This window comes from Corvus hawaiiensis, chromosome 13, assembly GCF_020740725.1.
Source record: "Corvus hawaiiensis isolate bCorHaw1 chromosome 13, bCorHaw1.pri.cur, whole genome shotgun sequence".
Classification (NCBI taxonomy): domain Eukaryota; kingdom Metazoa; phylum Chordata; class Aves; order Passeriformes; family Corvidae; genus Corvus; species Corvus hawaiiensis.
Window position 1 is genome coordinate 14,886,559 of NC_063225.1, and position 20,624 is coordinate 14,907,182.

Below are 20,624 nucleotides of genomic sequence, written 5' to 3' on the forward strand. Positions count from 1 at the left end.
TCCCGTGCCGATGGCGCCCCCTGCCGCCACCCGCGCGCTCCTGCAGCAGCGCCGATCACTGACAGACTTCCAAGGGGAAACCTCCAGCAAAATCTCAGAGGATTCGGAAAAGACCGCAGTGGAATGTGTTGCTGCCTGTTCCGAGCTTCCCCTCCCCCCTCCCAAAGACATGTGCTCTGAGCTCCTTTGTTCCAAGCGCGGGCAAAGCCAAATGTAACTCAGACTCTTCAGCAGTGTCTGATTGGCCGCTCACCCCGGGTCCGCCCCCAGTCCTCCCCTTTCCCCTTCTCCTAATAAAGATGGTCGAGGGGAGGCAAACGCTCTCTCTCAGCTCAGCTACTCTCCTGTGAACATCTCTGGTCGTCTGTCTCATTTGAAAGCTTCTAACTGCAGGGAATTGAGCGAGCAGGGAGCTATATTTCTCCCTCTTTGCTTCTGCTGATGGTATTTGCTCTGCAGCTGATTCAGGTACCGATTCTAGAGCTACTAAAGTGCTAGATCGCCCTTGCTACCTCTCAAGGCTGCTCGAGGCTTTCTAAGGCATTGAAATACAAGCGCTAGCCGGTATAAAGCTGAAAAGATACCTTCCACAGGAATGCATGTATTCCTCCTGACTACTGCATTGCTATTCTTCAAACAAGTTTTTTTTTTTTTCAACAAATGACACGATTTAAGTCACACAAAGTCACACTTAAGTGTCTTATTTTCCAGTGGAAAGAAAAAATAGTTAGGGATCCCTCCCCCCCCAAAAACCCTCAGAACACTTTATGGTGGTGATGGAATATAACAATGAATTCTATTCTGGATAAAGCAGTAGAACTTACTCCCTGATCAGCAATGAAATGTCTAAGCAAATAATCAAAACCAAACACAGCTCTCCTACTTCAGGCTTCTAAAACATATAAAACCTCAATGAAAAGCAAAGTTTTACTTCTAAAAAGACACAGCTGGTCTTTCAATCTGGCAACTTTACAAAAATTTGCACTATATATCGTATTTACACACACATATAGGAATACATATACACTTAGCAAATTGAGGAAGTATGTTTGAAGTGATGGATAGCAAATATTCCTGGTTATATAACTCCTTAGTAAGGAATATGTACACATTTCAATCATATTTAAATATTTTATTACATATCTCCCAACAATATCTGCTTACTATTACAAAAGAGTGGAAGTAAAGAAATAGCTCCCAGCTAAACTGAAAGAACCACTGGGCAGGCCCACTTTTGAAAAAATTCCAACTACAAAACAGGGTGAAAAAGCTTCAGTGCACAGAAAAACAACCATTATGGCAAGTTAACCAAGGTAAATAATCACAAATGCAACCTCAGCCTGCTCTAAGGCACCACACAAGCCCATTCCATGGAGCCATTCATCCATACCTTGCAGCTAAGGTGAGGTGAAGGTGTGAGTTACTGACAGGAACACAAGTGACGAACAGGAGGCTGTCCAGCCATGGTAATTCAGCCTCCTGCCCAGTTTTTAAGCCTTTAGACTGAGCTACCAAAGGTCAAGAAAGCAAAAGATTTCCGTTGAGGTGATGTTTTAGATACACAACACAAAGTGGTTGGGTTTTCACCTGAAAATCATCTTGTTTGGACAATGAACAAGTGAAGCTCATTACAGGTCCTTAACCTCCACTGATTTCACCACCACTGGGTCCGTGCCTCAGTGGTTTGAGAGCTTGAATCTTACGTTCAAAAGGAATGAGGTAGCCTAAGAAAACATCAGCTTCCACACAAGTCAGGGTGTAAGAGTTCTCATAATAGAATCCCTTGCAGAAAGGCACATGTGTCCCAACTTAAACAGTATTAGAACAATTACAAAGCACAAATGTTTTATTCCAAGTACAGTGTCTTTGGTTTTCATGGCAGCTCTCTGTTTCTGAATAGTTCCCTATGACAGAGATAGTTACCACCAAATTTTTGCCCCAGGGTTCCCCTTCTCCAGGGAATCCTATGGAAAAAGCCTGGCACCAAAGAGTGTCTGTCTTCTTGAAACCAAACACGAATGAAGCTTCCAAGTCTCATACAAATTTTTGAAAATATCTTTTGGTAAAAGAAAAGTTAAAAGCAGAATTAACAATTGCATAAAACTCAGTTCTTGAGCACTAAAGCTCTGACCAAGTTGTAGTGAAGAATTCCTAGTCAGAAAAAAATCCAACTCTCAAGTTTTTTACAAGATAAAGCAATGTTAAAGTTCAAAATGCCCTAAATGCTCTTAAGGCTGATGAAGAAAAGATCCTATAAATGTAATTAAGAGTTTAGTTTCGTTTCTTACACTAATTAAGACAGCAAATCACATACTCAATTCTGCATGTCCACTCCCCCACCAGGTTAGATCTACTCTTACAGCTGATGGCAACAGCATGTTACAGTCCTAGGCAGAATAGGTGGATTTGGGATTGCCAGCTCTTTAATTTTACCACAAATCCCGTGACACTTGTTATTTTTCTTTAAATCCCAGTTTCTTAAGTCATACTATTATCTGGGTAACAGTTTTTATTAGAGAAAACATATAGCACCCTCTACATGGAGAAAAATGTTAAAAGGCTCAAGAAACAGAAGGCAAATAAAGAGTGTAAAACACATTATTTTTACAAGTAGGTTTATGAGCAGCACAACTGGTTTCCTATGACTTTTTGTCTTTGTGGTTGATTCTCTGATGTTTAACAAGGTGAAAACGCAGATTAAGTTCTTCCCATGGCTGTGCATTTCTGACAGCCTTTCCCCCATACAGATCCCATTGGGTCTAAAGAGGAGTTTGAGCTCTTTCTACAGCTTCTCCCATCACTGATATTTCTACCAGCATCTAGCCCCTCTTGACAAGGGTAAAGATGGAGAGACACTTTCTTTATGTAACCCAAGTTTCTGAAATAATACTGATAAAACAAGTTTTTAAAAGCAAAGCAATTAGCAAGTAGGAAGTCAGTATAAAGACACAAAATATAAAAAACCCTGATGCTTAGAATATCTGTGAACAAACAAGTATTTAATATTTTCAATACCAGGAGCAAAACTCTCATGTCCCAAAGCACTCTCTTTTTAAAATTAAATGTTTTCCACATACATGTTATATTTTTCATCCTAATTGGCTCTATGACAAAGCATCAGCTACAACTTACAATGCATTACAGCCTTTGTACAATGCAAATGAGCATTTAAAAGAATGTATATGTATCAGCATTTGGTCAAAAAAGTTAACACTAACACTGTTGCTTCCTGCTGGACAGATTCCTCCGGTAAGAAATCATGCTTATATACCACTTTTGAGTAGGCACAGAACTAGCAAGACTACTCCTATATTAAAAGAGAAAATAGGTGGCATTATGGTTAAGACCCTGGTGATTGTCCTTCCTCCTCCGGAGTGAATTTTCAAGAACCCTGTAGGAGACTGAGCTGTCAGCAAGTCCTCTCTCCCATATCAAGGTTACTTGGACTTGAGCAGCAGAAACAGAAATGATCAGGGAGAGAAGGTTAGAAAGGGAGAAATACAGACACACACACAAACTGTGTGATCACCAGATTTCCCTGGGGAGGCAGATTAAAGAAACCAATTAAATTCCTAAATAAAAGATACCAATTACAGCAATTTTAGGGCAAACAGACCATTCCTTTGGAAGAAATACACTGTTCCTTCTCAGCTATACAACAAATCAGCAAAGACTGTTAGGAAAATTTTAACCAAAAGATTTGCAGGCTCTCTCATGTCACAGCAGCTGAACATACAGCACTTGCTGCTTAAGTTTTAGCACTTCAAAATAAACACATTGAATTAAGTAAAAAAGAAAACCCTTACTTTATACTGAACTAAAGAAGAGGGTTAAAGTTTTAAAAATTGTAATGTCTATACACCATTCAGTTCCATACTAAATTAAGAAAAAATATTTTAATATACACATGTACACAGAAAACCCTACATTTTACTTCTGATTTTAAGTATCTATTAAGTTTGATGAAAACAGAAATTTCTTACTGTGATTCTCTTCATATCTAGCTGTCGGAGCTGCATCATATGATGGAGAACAGTGTGTTTGTACCATGTCTCCTGAGCTATTGGATTGCCATCAAGGGTGATATCTGACAAAGATGAGGAATCAGCAAGGCACAGAATATCCTCAAAACTGTAACCAAAAGAGTTTAAAGTTTTAATGTCATAGAGTAGGAATAATTTTGAGATGGAAGATTTTATTTCTTAAAGACAGAACATAAATATTTAAGTGTACTGAAGCACTTCCACCCATCAATACTGTGTATGATAAATACGAGTATTCTGAAATGCTAGCAGCTGCTGCTGTTAAACTTTTTAGTCCCTTTACATACAGGTAAAAAGAGATGCAGAATAAGGAGAACTATGGGAGTATTTAATCTAACCCCCTGCTAATATATGATACATAGACATTCATATTCAAAAAATATAATACAAGGTGTATTTGCCATCAAAGGCAGCTTGAAAAACCTGGAAAATACAAGGAAAAAAAGCCAACCACAAATATCACAGAATGATCATAGGCGTTCGCATCATTATTAATATTGGAAGCAAAACAACTACAAAAGCGTCATATCATCTTCAAAACAGGTTAGTCCATTGCTCTGAGTTCAGTCTACAAACTAACTTGCTGGTTTCTTAGAAACACCAGATTTGGTTACCTGACAAAAAAATAACTGACTTGTGTAAAATGCATTTAGAGATGTATAACCTGTAGTGTTCCTTTCATTGAAAATGAAACGTGAAAAGAAAGCAGCTCAGATAAATAGCATTTTTAAACAATGGAAAATGATTGAACTGTATTTTAAAAAAATAAAGCTGAACAGTTATGACAATAAATAGGACTCCCTAACACATTTACAATGTATAAACGTATGACTGTGCACCTATTCTTATGTCCTTAGGCCTTCAAAAGTCAAGTCTGCCTCAAGTATACACTGAACTTAGTGATCAGAAACCATATGCAGTACAGATGTTCATTTCAAAGACTGTCATTGAATAAAGCTGCAACAGCTATTTTCATGAGACTAGTGCAGCATGCAAGTAGCTCCTGAACTGTACACTCAAAGGGCACAGCAGAAAAGTGACAGTAAAAAGGAAGATACTACTGCCTTTGCACTTAGTGCATGAAAACAAACTAAAAACCAATGGAAAATGAGCTATGTGTACATTGTGACAAAGACAGTAAAAGTTCTCAACATATCTGAAGAATTGGCTGTTTTGTACATGTGGTTAAAGCTTGATTATTATTCTCTGCTTCTTTTTATGATCCTGTTTCCTTTCTGGAAAACGGCTTATGGAAGCACATTTTTGGAAGATCAAGATGACATATTGCTTAAAATACATACTCAATATGTCCTAAAGATAAAAGATAATCTTCCCAAATGACGCAGAAGTTAGGAAAGCAAGCTCAAACATGTTAGAACAAACCCCCCAAAATCTGAACTTCCATTGAGCTAGAACATATTTTGCTTGAAAAATATGAAAATTTTTGTTCTTCAAAATTATTTTAAGTGTAATTATATTTAAAAGCATTCAATATATTTATTCCAAATACTTACCACTAAACATTTAACCAAATAGTACTTCTTTCATTACATATGATTTACAGATTTTTAATAAAAACAATTTCTTCAGGAAATGACAGAAAAGTTGAAAGCTTGCTGGTGTGTTTTCAATACCTTCCACTTACACATACTGCTGTGCTTTGAAATTCTCACTGCTTCAGCATGCCAGAAAATTCATTCTGGACCTAAAACCAGATGTGCTTGCTTTATCCTGCTTTTAGCTGCCCTATTAGCAGCTCAATTTTAGAAAGAAACAGTAGTCCAAAAAACTGTTTTCACATCTTTATATACACATACAAAAACCCAGAGCTTTAGAATTCCATGTAGAAAACTTTATATACTGTACTTGTCACACTGGTATCCCAATCCTAAACCAAGCAAAGCTTTAATGTGCTACATTCCGAAACAGATTGCATACTTTACAACCAAGCTTCTGTCTGCTTCCCAGCATGCAGACTGCTGGGACAGAGCCCAGCGGTGACCACTCGACAGGAATCAGAGGCCTTGTCTCAAGGCTCTCTCTCCAGCCTCTGTTCACCGCAAAGGAGCCTTTAACCTGCTCAGGAAATACAAAGCAGCCCTGGATGATGCTGTGTCAGCCTGCCTCTGTCAATCTTCTCAAGTGGAATGCCTGATTCTCTTTCCAAAAGACCTTCTCCTGCAGGAGACAACCACCTCTCCTTCCTGTTCTTCTTACATAAATTATCTTTGCTTAAATTGTAATTTCAGCAACACAGAAATAAGTCACAAATTTGGGCTAAATTATCAGAAAGTGTTTTCTGGAAATCTTTTCAGAACAGATCAGTTTTCCATCTTGTGTGCATGCTCCAAGTCCTGCATCCAGTTCTCCCCTCTGCCAAAGGGATACAAACCCACTTCTCCTGCCTCATATCATAATGTGGCAATTACTAAACAGCAGAGCATTCTGGAGCTCAGCCTGCACCAGTGATACACATTCACAGGACACGGGAACATTTATCTTCTGTTATAACCTGCTTATTTAGGGAGACAATTGTTCATTCTCTACACATTTGAATCAATTTTTAAAAGCATGTTGCACAAAGGGGAAAAGCTCTGGAATAGAGAAGGAAGGGAACATACTTACTATAGTCTGAAAGAACACCTGAGAGGGAACTGTATGTTCAAAAAGTACTTAGTCAAAGAAGAAAACTTGTGTTTTTCCATGTTTCTAACTACTAAACTACCTATGAAAACAGATGTAACCACCATCAACCTTTCATTCCCCTTTACCTGCTTTTGTTCAAGCATTTAACAATGCATTTATAAATTTTCATCTTGCTGAGTAAAAAAGGTACTTTCTTGTTTTTATTAAGCTAAAAACATTGCTTCTCTCAGATTTCCAATTCAGCAACCAAATGAAGAACAAGAATTACATGAGTTTGTATCCAACTTATTCCATATGCCTAGACTAAATGAAAAAGCCAACATAATGCTGACCCAGAGAGCAGTGTAACAGCGGAAGTATGTATTATGTTTCCAAGAATAAAAAATGGTTTTCCCTGGTTTCACATGTTCAAATATGAGCAATAACTTTCTTTCTGAATCTCAGTGGCAAATCTTTCTTGCAAATGTTACTGCAATCTCTTCCCTGTGCCATGTGACAAATTAAAAATGGGATTTCTCCCACTTCTTTATAACCAGTTCTACACACAGATATTGCCTTCAGCCATCAGGTATGAACGCCTTCAGTGTGAAACTGCTAGGATTTTTTGGGCTGAATCCAGAAACAGGACTTCCTTTGTTTCCTATCAGCATCAAATTCAGCTTTAGCTTACATTATCTTACCAATACATCCTTTTTTACTAAAAGTTCTGCAGAGAAGCAGCAGCATCCTGAGCCCTCCTCTGAAGCACGAGGTAAAAAGAACATAGTGATTAAACCTGCGGTAGATCCTCATGCCTAAAATAGTGACAATTTTTAATGGTATTCCCGACTCTTCTACCGAAATATTAATTCAATGTGTCAGTATGTGTCAATTTAAGACTCAAGAATTTTCACTGACACAAAGACAGGAACAAGAAAATCTTTCCATGGAAGCATTGCCTCAAAAATGCTATTTTTAAAGATGAACATTAATAAAATATTGCAATGAAATTGTAACAAATATATTCAAGTTCTGGCAGTTTTTGTTGTTTGTTTCCATTTGCAGGTTTTTTTCCTATGCACCTACAGATAAATTAATTAGAGTATTAGTGCACCAATTTGCTTGTCAACCAAAATTCAGTTGTACAGACACAGATGGTTTTAGGAAAAAATTTTCAAATTATCATATGGCACAGAGTAAACCTGGGTAAGTGACTCAAAAGCACACAAAACTATTTAAAAGGGGCGTAGCAATGGTCAGATAGAGCACAGCAGTTCATTGGTGTTATGGTTGCATAGAACTTCTTCAGTCAGTTCAAGGAGTATCAAGCCAAGCATGAGAACACAGAATATTCCTGCATATTTATTTACTTCCCTAGTAGAAAACATATCTACTACATAACTCTAGATTGGGAATTAAAGGGGGCTTTAGCCTTCAGAACTTCGATATGTAGTAAAAGCTTATTATTTTAAAAAATCCAAGCTAAATGTGATCAAAAGAAATTTTTCATTTGTGTGTTTTAAAATAATGACTGGTAAAGAAAGAGTTAAAATAATCCATCCACCTATCTACCCACATGCATATACAAAACGTATAGAAGAGAAATATCTTTTGTTTAACATTAAGATTTTTTTATACCTATTCCAACTGCAAATTAAAGCTTAATTATGTATTTCCATATATGTTCTAGATAAGTATTTGTAGCTTACATGAAACCTAAGACTAGATCTAGCAATAGGCCAACTAAAGCTGCAATGAATAAATGACAAAAAACTTGATATAGTACCCAGAAGCAAGGTTCTGATCACAAACTTTGAGAAATCTATCAAAACCTCACAGAAAATCCAAAACATTTTCCTTCTTTGAACACTGTAAAAATAACACAAATTTGTAAAAAACAATATGAGAAAGCAGTCAGAAAGCTACACAAAATGCACCAAGTCCATATAAAGACACAGCAATTTCCCTGACTGCAGTGATGCTCCCTGACAGCGAGGGAGCCAAGCTACTGCAGTGCCCTCCTTGCTCCTGCCAACCTGAGACTTTTTTTAGAAAGCCAGAAACAAAAGGCAAATCTCAATTCTGGAAATGATTCAATAGAAGCAAAATGCAAACCCCTCCCTTCACTATGCCAATTTAAAACATAAAATAAAAAGACTAGCAAATTAACTAAGGGAAGAACATAACAAAAACTCCTGCACTTCATCTCTGAATTATTTTTAAATGTTTTATAGCCATGAGTATTTAAGATGTACTGTATTTCTACTTTAAGAACCTAAGGAGCACAGACAAGTAGGTTGGAGCTGTCTGCAAAAAACATAATGCAGGTCAATATAAAGTGTTTGAGTAGCTACAACAATAAAAGCTCCTACTAAGTACATTTTACAGAGAAAGCAGATACCACAAGAATAGCATGGCATTTGCAGTAATTAGAACACGAAGCATCTTCCCCTACCCCACATTCAATTATTTGATTCTAAACAAAGAAGGCTGCTGGTGATCAAGGGACTAAAAAAAGGACATACCAAATTGAAGATAATGCAGGCACTTGGCTTTTGTTTTAAATACTGGCACTAGTATAAAGGCAGACTTGAAAAATGCATTTGTGTGAAAAGCACAGAAGACAAACATTTCTATTTATAACAAAATGCTCTTAGTTACTTGAAACTATAGAAGCCCAGCTTTGTGAGTTGAGCTATTCTGCTTCTGCCATCTGGTCTAAAAGGCAACCATGAATATACCTTTCAGACTTTATTAGCACAAGGACAAGTAAAATACAAGCATGAAATAATTACCCATAGTAAGCAGAATCTGACTCAGCAGTTTGCATAACTCCAGAAATACAGTGATGGAATGTTAAATATAATTTGTACCTTGCATAATGCTGCTTTAACAGACAACTAGGTTAACAGCAAAACAACATATTTACAAAATCACTTTTAATTTTGACCACTATAAACAGTATGATGATTCTTTAATTAAAAATATGTTTCTTGGTAGAATACTCATAATACAACTACATTTAAATGCAAATATTTTCAAGAATTTTTATGCTTAAAGTAGAAAATACACAATGGCTTGATTGTGTTTTTATCTGATATGTTAGGGAAGAAAAAAGGATCTGTACTCACAGTGTTTGAATTCAAATTTTCATGAAATACAGCTCCAGTAAGATACTTCAAATTACTGACAGGAAACAAACTACTATTCCCCTTACCTAGATATATTGTTGAAGCTGAGGAAGAGACGCTGGAGACAGGGCAAAGTATCCACATCTTTCTAGAAGAAAAAGATAGGTATAAATTCAGCAGCTGAAACTGGCTTTTGAGCCCCTTTACTTGGCCTGATGAAATGCTTTCATTTCTAAATGCTGTAACCTTGCTGCAACATTGATTTCTGTTGAACGTGCAGCCCCATCTCTCCCTAACGCAGACTGCAAGGGAGTGTTTCGGTGCAGATCCCACTCTGCAGAACACGCTGCATCACTTGCAAAGCAAATGATGCTAAAGAAAAGGAGGATACGGCTGCTGCTGCTTTCTGAACAGGCTTTTGGGAAATAAGCCAATGTGCTGTCTCAGCATTCAAGCTGCAGGATAAACATGCTAAAAAAAAAAAACCAAAAAAACCAAAAAAACAAAAAAAAAAAAAAACCACCCCAGCTTGCTGAAATAAGGTTTTTGAAGTGCACTACAGCAGTGCAATTAGCACTGCCAAACAGCAGTGACTCTCCAGTCAGAGAATGATCTGAAGGACTATGTCACCTTTACAGCCTTTACAATTAACATTTAGAAGACGGTATGAGTTTACAGAATAAGAAACCATAAATATTGTCACTCAATTCCTTTGCAGAAAACCTGTACATAGAAAATAGCTCAAATACTAGTAAGATGAAACATAACAAGTAAGATCAAACTTTATTTAAAAAATATAAATCCATACCAGACAGACAACACAATCTGCAGTGATTCACAAGCCAGACTGCACACCTAACCCCTCAGGTCTAAGTCTGCATCTCCTTACCCTAACAAGGGCCATACTCCAACTTGAAACCTGTGGACACAAACCTGGGAAAAGGAAAAGAGCATCAGAGCTCTGTGTCTTGATTTTAGCCTACAACCCTTCCTCCCTTCATCAGATTTCTGGTATGTCTACATAGCATTCCGGAACAGTTCATTCCAAACAGGTAAACAAAGGCAGCTCAAACAAACCCTGTAGCTCCTATTAATGAAACACTAAATGTAAGCTAACAAAGCTGCTGAGAGTCACTGCTGGATACGATGAGCAGGGCTTATGTGATCAAGTCTGCAGTTGCAAAACTCCTAGTTCAGAGCTGTTCTGAGTCCTTCCAGATCAGACCATGGAAAGATTGAGTTCACAACAGAGCTATATTGGGATATTGCCTCTGTCCCTAAGGCTACTTGGTGCTGACACCAAGGGTGGGCACACATGATACAGCTGGATACACACACGAAGACAGGCATTAAAGGGTTGTGCACAGTAATGCTTAAGCAGCAATGATTTCAACTGATCACTGGGGAATACAAAGTAATTGCCCCTCAAGACCAATTTCTGTAACTAGCATGATGTGTTGCTGTCCTGTAAAACATGCTGCAAGTCTCATAGGTGTGACAGGAAACACTAGGTAGGATTGTTAAAAAAAAAAAAAAAAAAAGCCTCCAGCTACTTCAGTCTTAATACAAAGTCTTATAGTAAGGTGGACAGAGAGCAGGAGTTCTTTCCTGAAAAGATGGTGAATACCTTGACCAGTCCTCCTCCAAGTCTGAGATCAAGCTGCAGATGACAAAACCCAAAACTATAAATTTTTAATACCTCAAAGCAAACAAGCAGGTCAGTCTTCCAAAAAAAAGATATAGATCATCTTCCTAAGAGAGACCTTAACTCACAACTGGATGGAAAATAAGTAGATATTTCATAACTCATAGTATATATAGATCTGTGCTTTTGATGCCATACAAGACTCTTTGTAATCATTTATTCTGTTTGCTATTCTCCTGAATAGTCAGACTCTCTGAATACACTTCAATCCTGTAAGATGCTCCTGCTATAAACCAAGCCTCAGGACTGCCTCTGTAAATCCAACATCTTTGAATCTACAGTTTATTCTTACAAAAATAACTACTTTTGATTCAAGGATTTTCAGTCTGTAGTGAAAAGCTCAAAGACAAAAACCAGTCCCTAAACTGGTAGTCCAAGGCCAGTGAGTTGTAAAGGATGATTGCAGATTTAATTCCTCAAACCAACTGCAACCCAGTTGGATAACTTTAGTTATTCAATACAGTAAACTGCAACGGGTAGAGAGTTCAGTATGGAACCTTATTTTGTTTGATAAATGAAATTATCATCTTTCCTACATAAGAATAATACACTTAGGGCAGGTGAAAGGGAGGTATGTGAAAAATAAGGAATGTTCACCAAAAAAATGCAAGTTATTTAAATCAGATTAATTTTATAAATTATTTTAGAATAGAAAACTTTTAAAAATTGAGTTTAGATTCTTTCATTTGAAGGAATAATCAAGTTTAAAAAGCTTGATTCACAATGAGTGTTGTCACAGTGAGTAACTAAAGAACAGTAAACAAATTATTTTCATGAGCTTAGGAGTGAATATTTAGCAGCTAAGTGCTATACCATAACAATATCATGACTAAAATGTCTCCTCCACCTGCACAGTCAATCATTTGCACTTAAACTTCATCTTAAAGAAATATAGCACCCCTTCCTCAGCTACTCAAGTGCTCCAGAAATAAATTATCTTGGATATTCTTTCCATAGAATGATGTATTTCTTTCTATATTTCTGCATTTTCAGTAATTTCCTATTGCAGCAGAATCTGAATTTCCATACAAAAGGAATGTAGCTTTCATTTAAAAAAATAAAACAAATAGAAGTAAAAAACCACATGCACTTCTTTGTACACACAGAAAAAGACAACACCTATCATTAATATAGGAAAAAAGACTTTATTTTAGGAGCCATATTTACTTAGAGTTTTAGAGAGTGTAATGTGTCCAAGACTTAAACACAGAGTTAGTACTGTACTTGCTAAAATTACCACTCAATGACAAACAAAAAAAATCTACACTCACAAAACTGTATTTCATTAGAATTTAATCAGAGTAAAAACCCAAAAAGATACCACCACCACCAACAGTTAAAAAACCCCCACAGGCCAACAAGCAAAATACAGTACTTCCCTGAAGAGAACACCATCTTCTGAAACACTGTGTCTTCCAGGAAACACTGAAACACTGAGATACAGCACAGAGTCCAAGTCTGTAAATCACTTATTTAAATTTCAGGCTGACTCTTCACTTGAGACAGCAGAAAGCAAGCAGGAAGTACAAGTTGCACCTGAGAGGACTGAAAAGGCAGAGGCTACAAGCAAAGAGAATTCTAGGTAACATCATGGATGCAGGGGAAGGTACAGTGACAGAATCAGCAGTGAGCAGAAATTTCTTATTTTTGAGATGTAAAAACAATTCCTATTTGCCAAATAGCAGAAATTGAAGAAAAGAAAGGCTCAGCAGCAACAGAAGACCAAGAACTAAAAGAATTATGCAGGCCAGAAAAAGGTAGCCATCTAAGTAAAATCTGTTTTACTTTAAAAAGCTCTTGTTCGAATAATCTACTTGCCATACCTGAACTACAACTCAAACCACACAGTGAAAAGCTTAATTTTTAGAATACAAAGACTTAAAATGCTAGGCTAAAGCTTCCATTGGAAAACTCTAATCTTATGATCAATACCCGTTTTCTCTGCATTTGCCCCAGCAACATTCTTAAGTTGAAACTTAAGATGGTCTGATGATGCCATGATGATTTTTTGCCTTTTCTTTATACGCCTTTTATATACCTTTTTATAGCTTTTTGTATTCAGTGTTTTCTAGCCTATATTCTCAGACTTATTTTGTTAAGCGAGGAGACTAAACATCTTAGAAGCCTCATTGTTAGGGATCAGAAAGCCCCAGACACCAAGGTTCTCTCCAGAACACATTTTGTAAACTAAGATAGGACCACCCAGGGGGAAGGTTTCTCTGGGAGGAGGGCTCACTCGAGCCTCTCATTAGGAAATCTTTGATAGATATGCTAATTAGTAAGACCTATAATGCTATACTCAATCTATCATGTGTGCGCATTGTGGTGTGCATTCCACCTGGATGTGGTGCACCTAAGGATCCTTAAAATAAATACTGAAGTAAAACCCCTTTTTCCTTTCTAACCGTGTTTGATTCTTGATTTTAAGACCAGGAAAAGGCATCATGATAGCTTCGCTAACCTCCAGAAACTGAGAGGATTTGTTTCTAGAACATGAACTTGTATGGAAGAAGAGTATCTAAATTTGCATGTTAGAACTACAAAGCTTTTTCAGAATATCTCCCCCCCCCCCCAAAGAAACATCATGAGCTTTCAAGATTTGAAACACTACAAGTCATCGTAGAATCACACCATAGTTTGGGTTGGAAGGGACCTTTAAAGGTCATCTAAGTCATTATCTAAGAAAATAACACCAAAAGTGAATGTTTTCGTTTCACCTTTATGTTGTAGAATTAAGTATTGCAGCAGAACTACATAAGTAATACAGTATGGGGAAACACAAGATCTCACAAATCTGAAACACTGATATGGTTTAAACAAGCTACAGTTACAGTGCATTTTGTCAAAAACAAAGAAATGAAAAATAAAAAAGAGAAGGACAAGAGTTTTGCTCCTTACTATAGCAGAGACTTGATTATGACGGAGGTTGAGCTCTGTGAGTGAATTCAGTCCATTCAGGTTTTCTACAACAGTTAGGAGGTTTCTGGCAAGGTTTAACACTCTCAGTTCACTTAAATGACCGATGTTTTCTATTTTAGCAATCTGTCAGAGATATGATAAACATGCACACTGTGGTTCATATGGATATAAAATATGTACATATATATGTGGCACACATTTTAAAAGCATACATGAACTAGCAACTTCATACAATAGCGTGTCTGTGTTTCTCTAAAACATGATACTCATTTCAAATTACTGAAAACAAGCTACAGTGTGCTAGAGATCCAGAACAAGTATTCACCCACATCTTTCTTGCCATCCTGCAGTAAAACTCAGTCAACATTTCCTTCTATCCCATCAGAAATCAGGTTCCTTCAGCTGTGCTGCTCCATAGCAGCAACCTCGAAGACACATAAAACCAAGCCAACACTGATGGTATTGTGGTATGCCAAAATAGGGGGATTTTGTGCATGGTTGAGCCTTAATTTGTCTGCAAAGACACTCAATTATCTTCCTGGGGTTAGATAATGGAGGGATCTAGCAAAGTCTGAACTACGATAAACAGGCAGCTGTCAGATGCTTGTTTTTTATACCTAATACCCTATTTTAAAGGCTCAGGCGATAATGACAAAGAAAAAAAAAGTCATAAAAAGAGAAATAATAACTAATGATCCTTAATTTCAGTTTTTATTTCTAGAAATACCATTGTATTTTACAGAAGCATTATTGCTCTGGTGATGCAGTATGGGTTCATTTCCTGCTGTTAATATTTCCCAGTGATCCACACAAGGCTCTCTGACCAGATAATTCCTTCTCATGGCAGTGTGGGATCTGTCCTCCAGCACCTATGCAGACATTTATGCATGACTTGCACACAGGGAGAAGGAGGACAGCCACAGCACAAGGGACATGCCTATGGTACTCTTAGTGAAACCCATGCTGGGTGGCAGAAAGAAGACAGCAGGTTTTCCTGTGGAAAATACTTCAGCAGCCACAAGGTGTGGCAGTGCAAAGAGCTACCAACATGTATAATTCCCTGTCAGTTAGAATGATCATCTGCTGTACACTGAAAGCCCTCTCTAGCACCCAGTGCCCACGCACACCATCCCTTCTCCGGGAGGCCAACAGTGCCAAGGGCAGACCAGTGAAACAGTACCTGGTGTCACACACCTCCCCACAGACACAGAGCTTCCTGCTGCTTTACACCAGTGCAAGTCTGGCCATGCCAGTTTGCAGAAAGTGTCTAGCAGCTCCTGGAACAGGAGAAGAGGTAAGGTAGAAATTTTTTAACAGTTTGAGAACCTCTCATTTTGTTGGCAATTTCCACATATACATACATATATGTGTACTTGTAAGTCTGTGACTGGAATACGCTGCTATAAGAATTATTTCAGCCATTTCTCAATTCAAAAGCATACGAAAGTAGATAGCAAGACCAAAATTAAATAACATCTTAAACCTACTTTTGATTCAACTGCTAATTAAACTATCCATTTATGTGTATTTTATACAAAAATATTACAGCAAGAGGAACAGAAAATACCACTATTGAGAAGAACATATTTAGACAGAGACTTGTAAAAGCAACCCCAAGAGCAGACGGTTAGCAGGAAGAGCACAGACCTCCGCTGATGTTTGCCCAGCTAGAGTTGCAGGCTAGAATGCCACAGTCTAGAATATTAATCCTGGTATTTCACTGCTATTGCAAAGATAATGATTTCATCAGCAACATATAGAGATACTCTTTACCACTTTGCTAAGCTTTAAGATTAGCTCTACTGAATTGCCTGTTTCAATTATGCATGCACACATGAAGGTACAGCAGCTTTTCATATGGACTGTGAGGTAAGAAATAATACAAGCTGTTACCACTTCTTTTTGGATGTTTCAAGTAATACAATGGTAGTATCAAAAAGAAATTAGTACACAAGTCAAAGTCTACTTGTAAATGCTAAACAAAAATACTATTTATTTGCTCATTTGCTTGTATCTTTGAATATCTCACTACAAAACAGAATTCAGAAAAAGGTTGTTATGCACCAAATAATCACTCATCAATAATTAAATTGCACAAATGACAGTTGCATCTTTAAAAAAAAAATTCTGAGATGACTGAAAAAAAGTTCATGCATGAAAAAAAAATCAGGTGGTATAATTTTACTTACATCCTGAACTTCTGGGAAAAAAATGATTCACAGAAATGAGAGGAACACAGGGAATACTCCAATTAAGTTTTATATTTAAAGCTTCTAGAATAAAATTTGTGTAGCATCCCTGAATGATGCAATACTATGTGTCTGTATTACTGCATTAATAATAGTTAGTCTAGTGTATTTTTTATGCTTTGTCTATAACTTGTACACAGAATTTAGTTTTTTGGTGATCATCAGGGTAACATATAAGATATATAAGAGATACTGTAACATATAAGAGATACTGTACACAATGAACAATGCTCAATGATTATTGTCCTTTTGCTGAACACTGCTGAGATAAGTCTGGCTCGAATTCCACTGATCTGCTGTTTAAATTGCTACATTCTTGAACATGGGAAAACATATTCTCAGAGCCAATTCTGCTGTTGAAATCTGTTCTTCAGAAACTTACAATGTAGAAGAAATACCTTTTAAGATAGACTAGAAGACTGCCAAAAATAAAAATCCCACAAATTTAAATAGTTAAAGGAGCTCCCTTATTCGGCGTTATATAAGCAAAAAACAACAACAAAACCCAGCCTTCAAAACAAGAAGGTTTCCACTAAGAAGGTGTATCCCAAACACAGTATTTCTTCCCTTCTTCATTTCTTCATTAAGCCTTCAAAAATAATTAATACTATGGATGGCAGATTGGTGTTTTAAATTTTGAATTCCTCAAAGACAGGAAAAAAAAACTTAATCAGGAAAACTTGCTTATCTTTGAACTAGAAAGGAAGATAATTTATATATGGAAGATAGGTTCATGGTCTTTATTTGGTCCTTACATGAAAAATACACTAAACCTACCAAAAAAGGAAATAATTAACTCCATTTCCTAACATTTGTGCCCTTCACACATACATGTATGATGAAAACATTTTGAAAAACAAAACAACTTACTAAACTCCAAGATTTAATGTTAGCTCCTGAAATAGGATAATTTGTTACATTCTCTGGATCAAAGTAAGCCTATCATTATGAAGGTGATCTATCAACAACCAGTTGGGTCCTATGCCCAAAACTCCTAGTAAAGTTAATGTAAAGGGAGTTATACCGACACTTGAAGAGAAAAAAAGAGTCAGATCTACATCACAATCACTTGTAAGAATTGTGCAAGATGCGTTTCATTTCCATTAGTGATTCCTTCATTTGTGCTGTGCAAGTGTGCTGACTGCCACAACTGCATCTTTAGTCTGCAAATATTTTTATCAAAAACATAACCCCCCCCCCCCCCCCAAATTTCCAACAGCAATACAAAAAGGATTATAACCACACAAACATTTGTGAATAAGTAAGTTTGGAGATGGCCAAGACTCTAAGGGCAATGCCATCATCTGGTCCTAGACTGCCTCTGCCACTGTACAATGTGCACATTGTTCAACTAATGGTATTCAAAGCAGCCACAAACTTACTGTATCACTTATATCAACAAGTCCCTACACTGCTAACTTGTCTTTTTCTTCTCTTTTACATATATGTAGGGAATCTGGTTTTGTCAGACCACCAACAGTAGAAACAGCAATCAATTGTACCTAAAAATTTTATAGCTGTTCTAAGACTGTATTTCTTTAACTACACCACAACTGCTTGTGGTAGGTTACTATTGTGTAGGTGTGAGTGCCATTATACTCAGCTGACTCAGCATTTTAATTGCTGTAACTTTCCTGAAGTACAACACTGAAAGTACAAGAGACTGGAACGAAGATTCAAAATAAACATCATGACACCTTTTATTAATAAACTGATTTCTGTGACCTCAAGATTTGCAAAATTTGCCACGAGTTCCCTTCATGAAACAATATTTTGGTAAAAGATACAGCAAATACACGATGTCTACACAAGAAATGTAAGCAATCAGGTTACTGTACTGTACCTGATTTCCATGAAGATCTAAAACATCAAGGTTTTTTAGGTTCTCCAGATTTGAGATCTTCTTTATTCTGCAAGATACCAATTATGACAAATTATTTTTAATATTAGATTAAAAGTATCTTTCATTTTCCAGCCAGTAAAAAGTTTAGCCTTTTTTCCTGACTACCAAGAGTAACAGAAAAATAACAACATTTTGAACCAGGAAAAAAAAAAAAAGGACAGATAAATGAGTATGCCTTTAAGACTATCACCTTCTTTTCTGACTGTCAATAATTCAACAGCAGCAGTATTTATGTGGCTCTTCTAGAAAGAATAAAAGAATGGAATACTTGCTCCACTAGAAAACAAAGTCAACAACTTCACTGTCTTAAAACTTCTCTGTCCTGTCATATTTTGTCAGATTCCAAACCTAGGCTATTATACACCCAACAGCATCATCTACTGGCTGATGACATTAAACATGAGTATTAAGCATTTGCTTTGAGAGTAATCAAAGATCACATACAGATCAAGCTGAAAACAAGTTGCTAACAACTGTGTGCGACATGCAACCACTCACCCATGAGGAGGCCAAGTCCTAACTACTTCAACACCATACTTCTAAAGTAAACTGCACTCAGCAGGGTTACGATAAGGAAAATAATTCCTCAAAAGCTTTAAAACTGTAGTTCCCATGCCCCAGTAATTTACTATAAACAAAATTGATTTCTACAGGTGAGTTTTTTAATACAAAAGCTCTTAGCTCTAGTAACATACTGCACTATTGAAACTTGCTGGTTTTGAGTACAGGCGGAATTAGGAGGTACATTCTTTATAATCTGCGCAACTGAAATCTGGTCACCAGTTCTCACTTTACTTAATACAAGAAAATAAGGAAAATTAACGAAGTCAGAGCACAACCCTTAGATGTGTGAGCAATTCCACAGATACGTGTATTACTACATTATTAAAATTAAAGGCTACAGGACTAGAAGCAATACATAAGCAATAAAATCTATGACTCATCTGTCTGGTATTTTTTCCAGCTAAATGTATCACGCAGAAATACTTTTTATAGGTTATAAATAATCAATGAATATTACATTTGATGTGAAAAGACATACCACCAGCCACACAAATCTAAGAACACATATTTAATAATCAATCAGAATAGAAGATTAGACGGAAACATGTGAAGTACTTTGGAACTGTTGCTTAAATTTACTAAGGAAGGAAATTTTGAAGAACATGACACACAAAATCTCTGTACTTCCTCAGTGGGATCCCTGACACTTAGCTACTCTTAGGGCTGGTCTCACTGGTATGACAGCAACATCACAAACTGAAAACTGTAAGTAACAGAAACAATGGGAAATCACAGTTGTTACACCATAGGAAGTAGAGTGCCTTAGTTAGTTTTATTATTTTTACCTGTTCTTTCCCAACAGAAGGACTCTCAGGGATCTCAAAGTTGAAACCCCACTTATTTCTTCAATCTGATTATCATATAAATCTAAGAAAACAAGATGGTGAAGATTAGAAATATTTTGGATACGAGTTATAAAGTTATGCTGGAAATTCAAAAGACGAAGGTGATCTTCCCCATCAATAATTGGGCACACTGTCAGTTTTTGCCTGGAAGAAAAAAGAAAAAAAAGAACATACAAGTAAGTAACAAATCAGTAATCCACCTTCTGCTCACCCACTCTAACTGAATAGAGAAAAGTATATTATCTTGGTTAAAGTAACATTACTTAGGTTTGCTAATTAAATTCTGTAGATAAAGTAGTAACTCCTACCTACTAAAAAATTAGCATAAAAACATAGCAGAAATATTTCCAAAATTTTCTGAACATGTCTTTTCTCAGAGATTTACTTGTTACATGGAAACTACATGGAAGTTTTGTGTTATGACCACACTAAAATTCAAACAGATGGGGCCTCACAATTTGTTAAGTTTTTCTTCAACTATCACAGGAACAGCCTGTTCAGATCAGAAATCTGCCTGCCTTAGATGGCTGCTGTATGGATATATTCATCACAAAGACACTCACACAGAATTTCTCCATGGGACACAGTTCTTCTCTCAAAAACACACACACACACACACAGACAAAACCCAACAACCCAA

At 36.7% G+C, this 20,624-nt stretch overlaps 1 protein-coding gene across 5 annotated transcripts in view; it reads right to left on the reverse strand.

Annotated features, from left to right (window-relative positions):
• LRRC49 (leucine rich repeat containing 49) overlaps nucleotides 1-20,624 on the reverse strand; it is a 42,442-nt gene that overhangs the window by 17,461 nt on the left and 4,357 nt on the right. For 3 of the 5 annotated variants that reach the window (XM_048318067.1, XM_048318069.1, XM_048318071.1), the window contains 5 exons: nucleotides 19,925-20,128; nucleotides 18,516-18,582; nucleotides 14,403-14,546; nucleotides 9,886-9,947; nucleotides 3,984-4,131 (listed from right to left, as the gene is read on the reverse strand). In XM_048318067.1, the coding sequence (XP_048174024.1) occupies nucleotides 3,984-4,131; nucleotides 9,886-9,947; nucleotides 14,403-14,546; nucleotides 18,516-18,582; nucleotides 19,925-20,128 (625 nt within the window). Of the gene's footprint in view, nucleotides 1-3,983; nucleotides 4,132-9,885; nucleotides 9,948-10,688; nucleotides 10,733-14,402; nucleotides 14,547-18,515; nucleotides 18,583-19,924; nucleotides 20,129-20,624 lie in introns of those variants that run through there. The other 2 variants (XM_048318070.1, XM_048318072.1) reach the window with 2 other exon arrangements.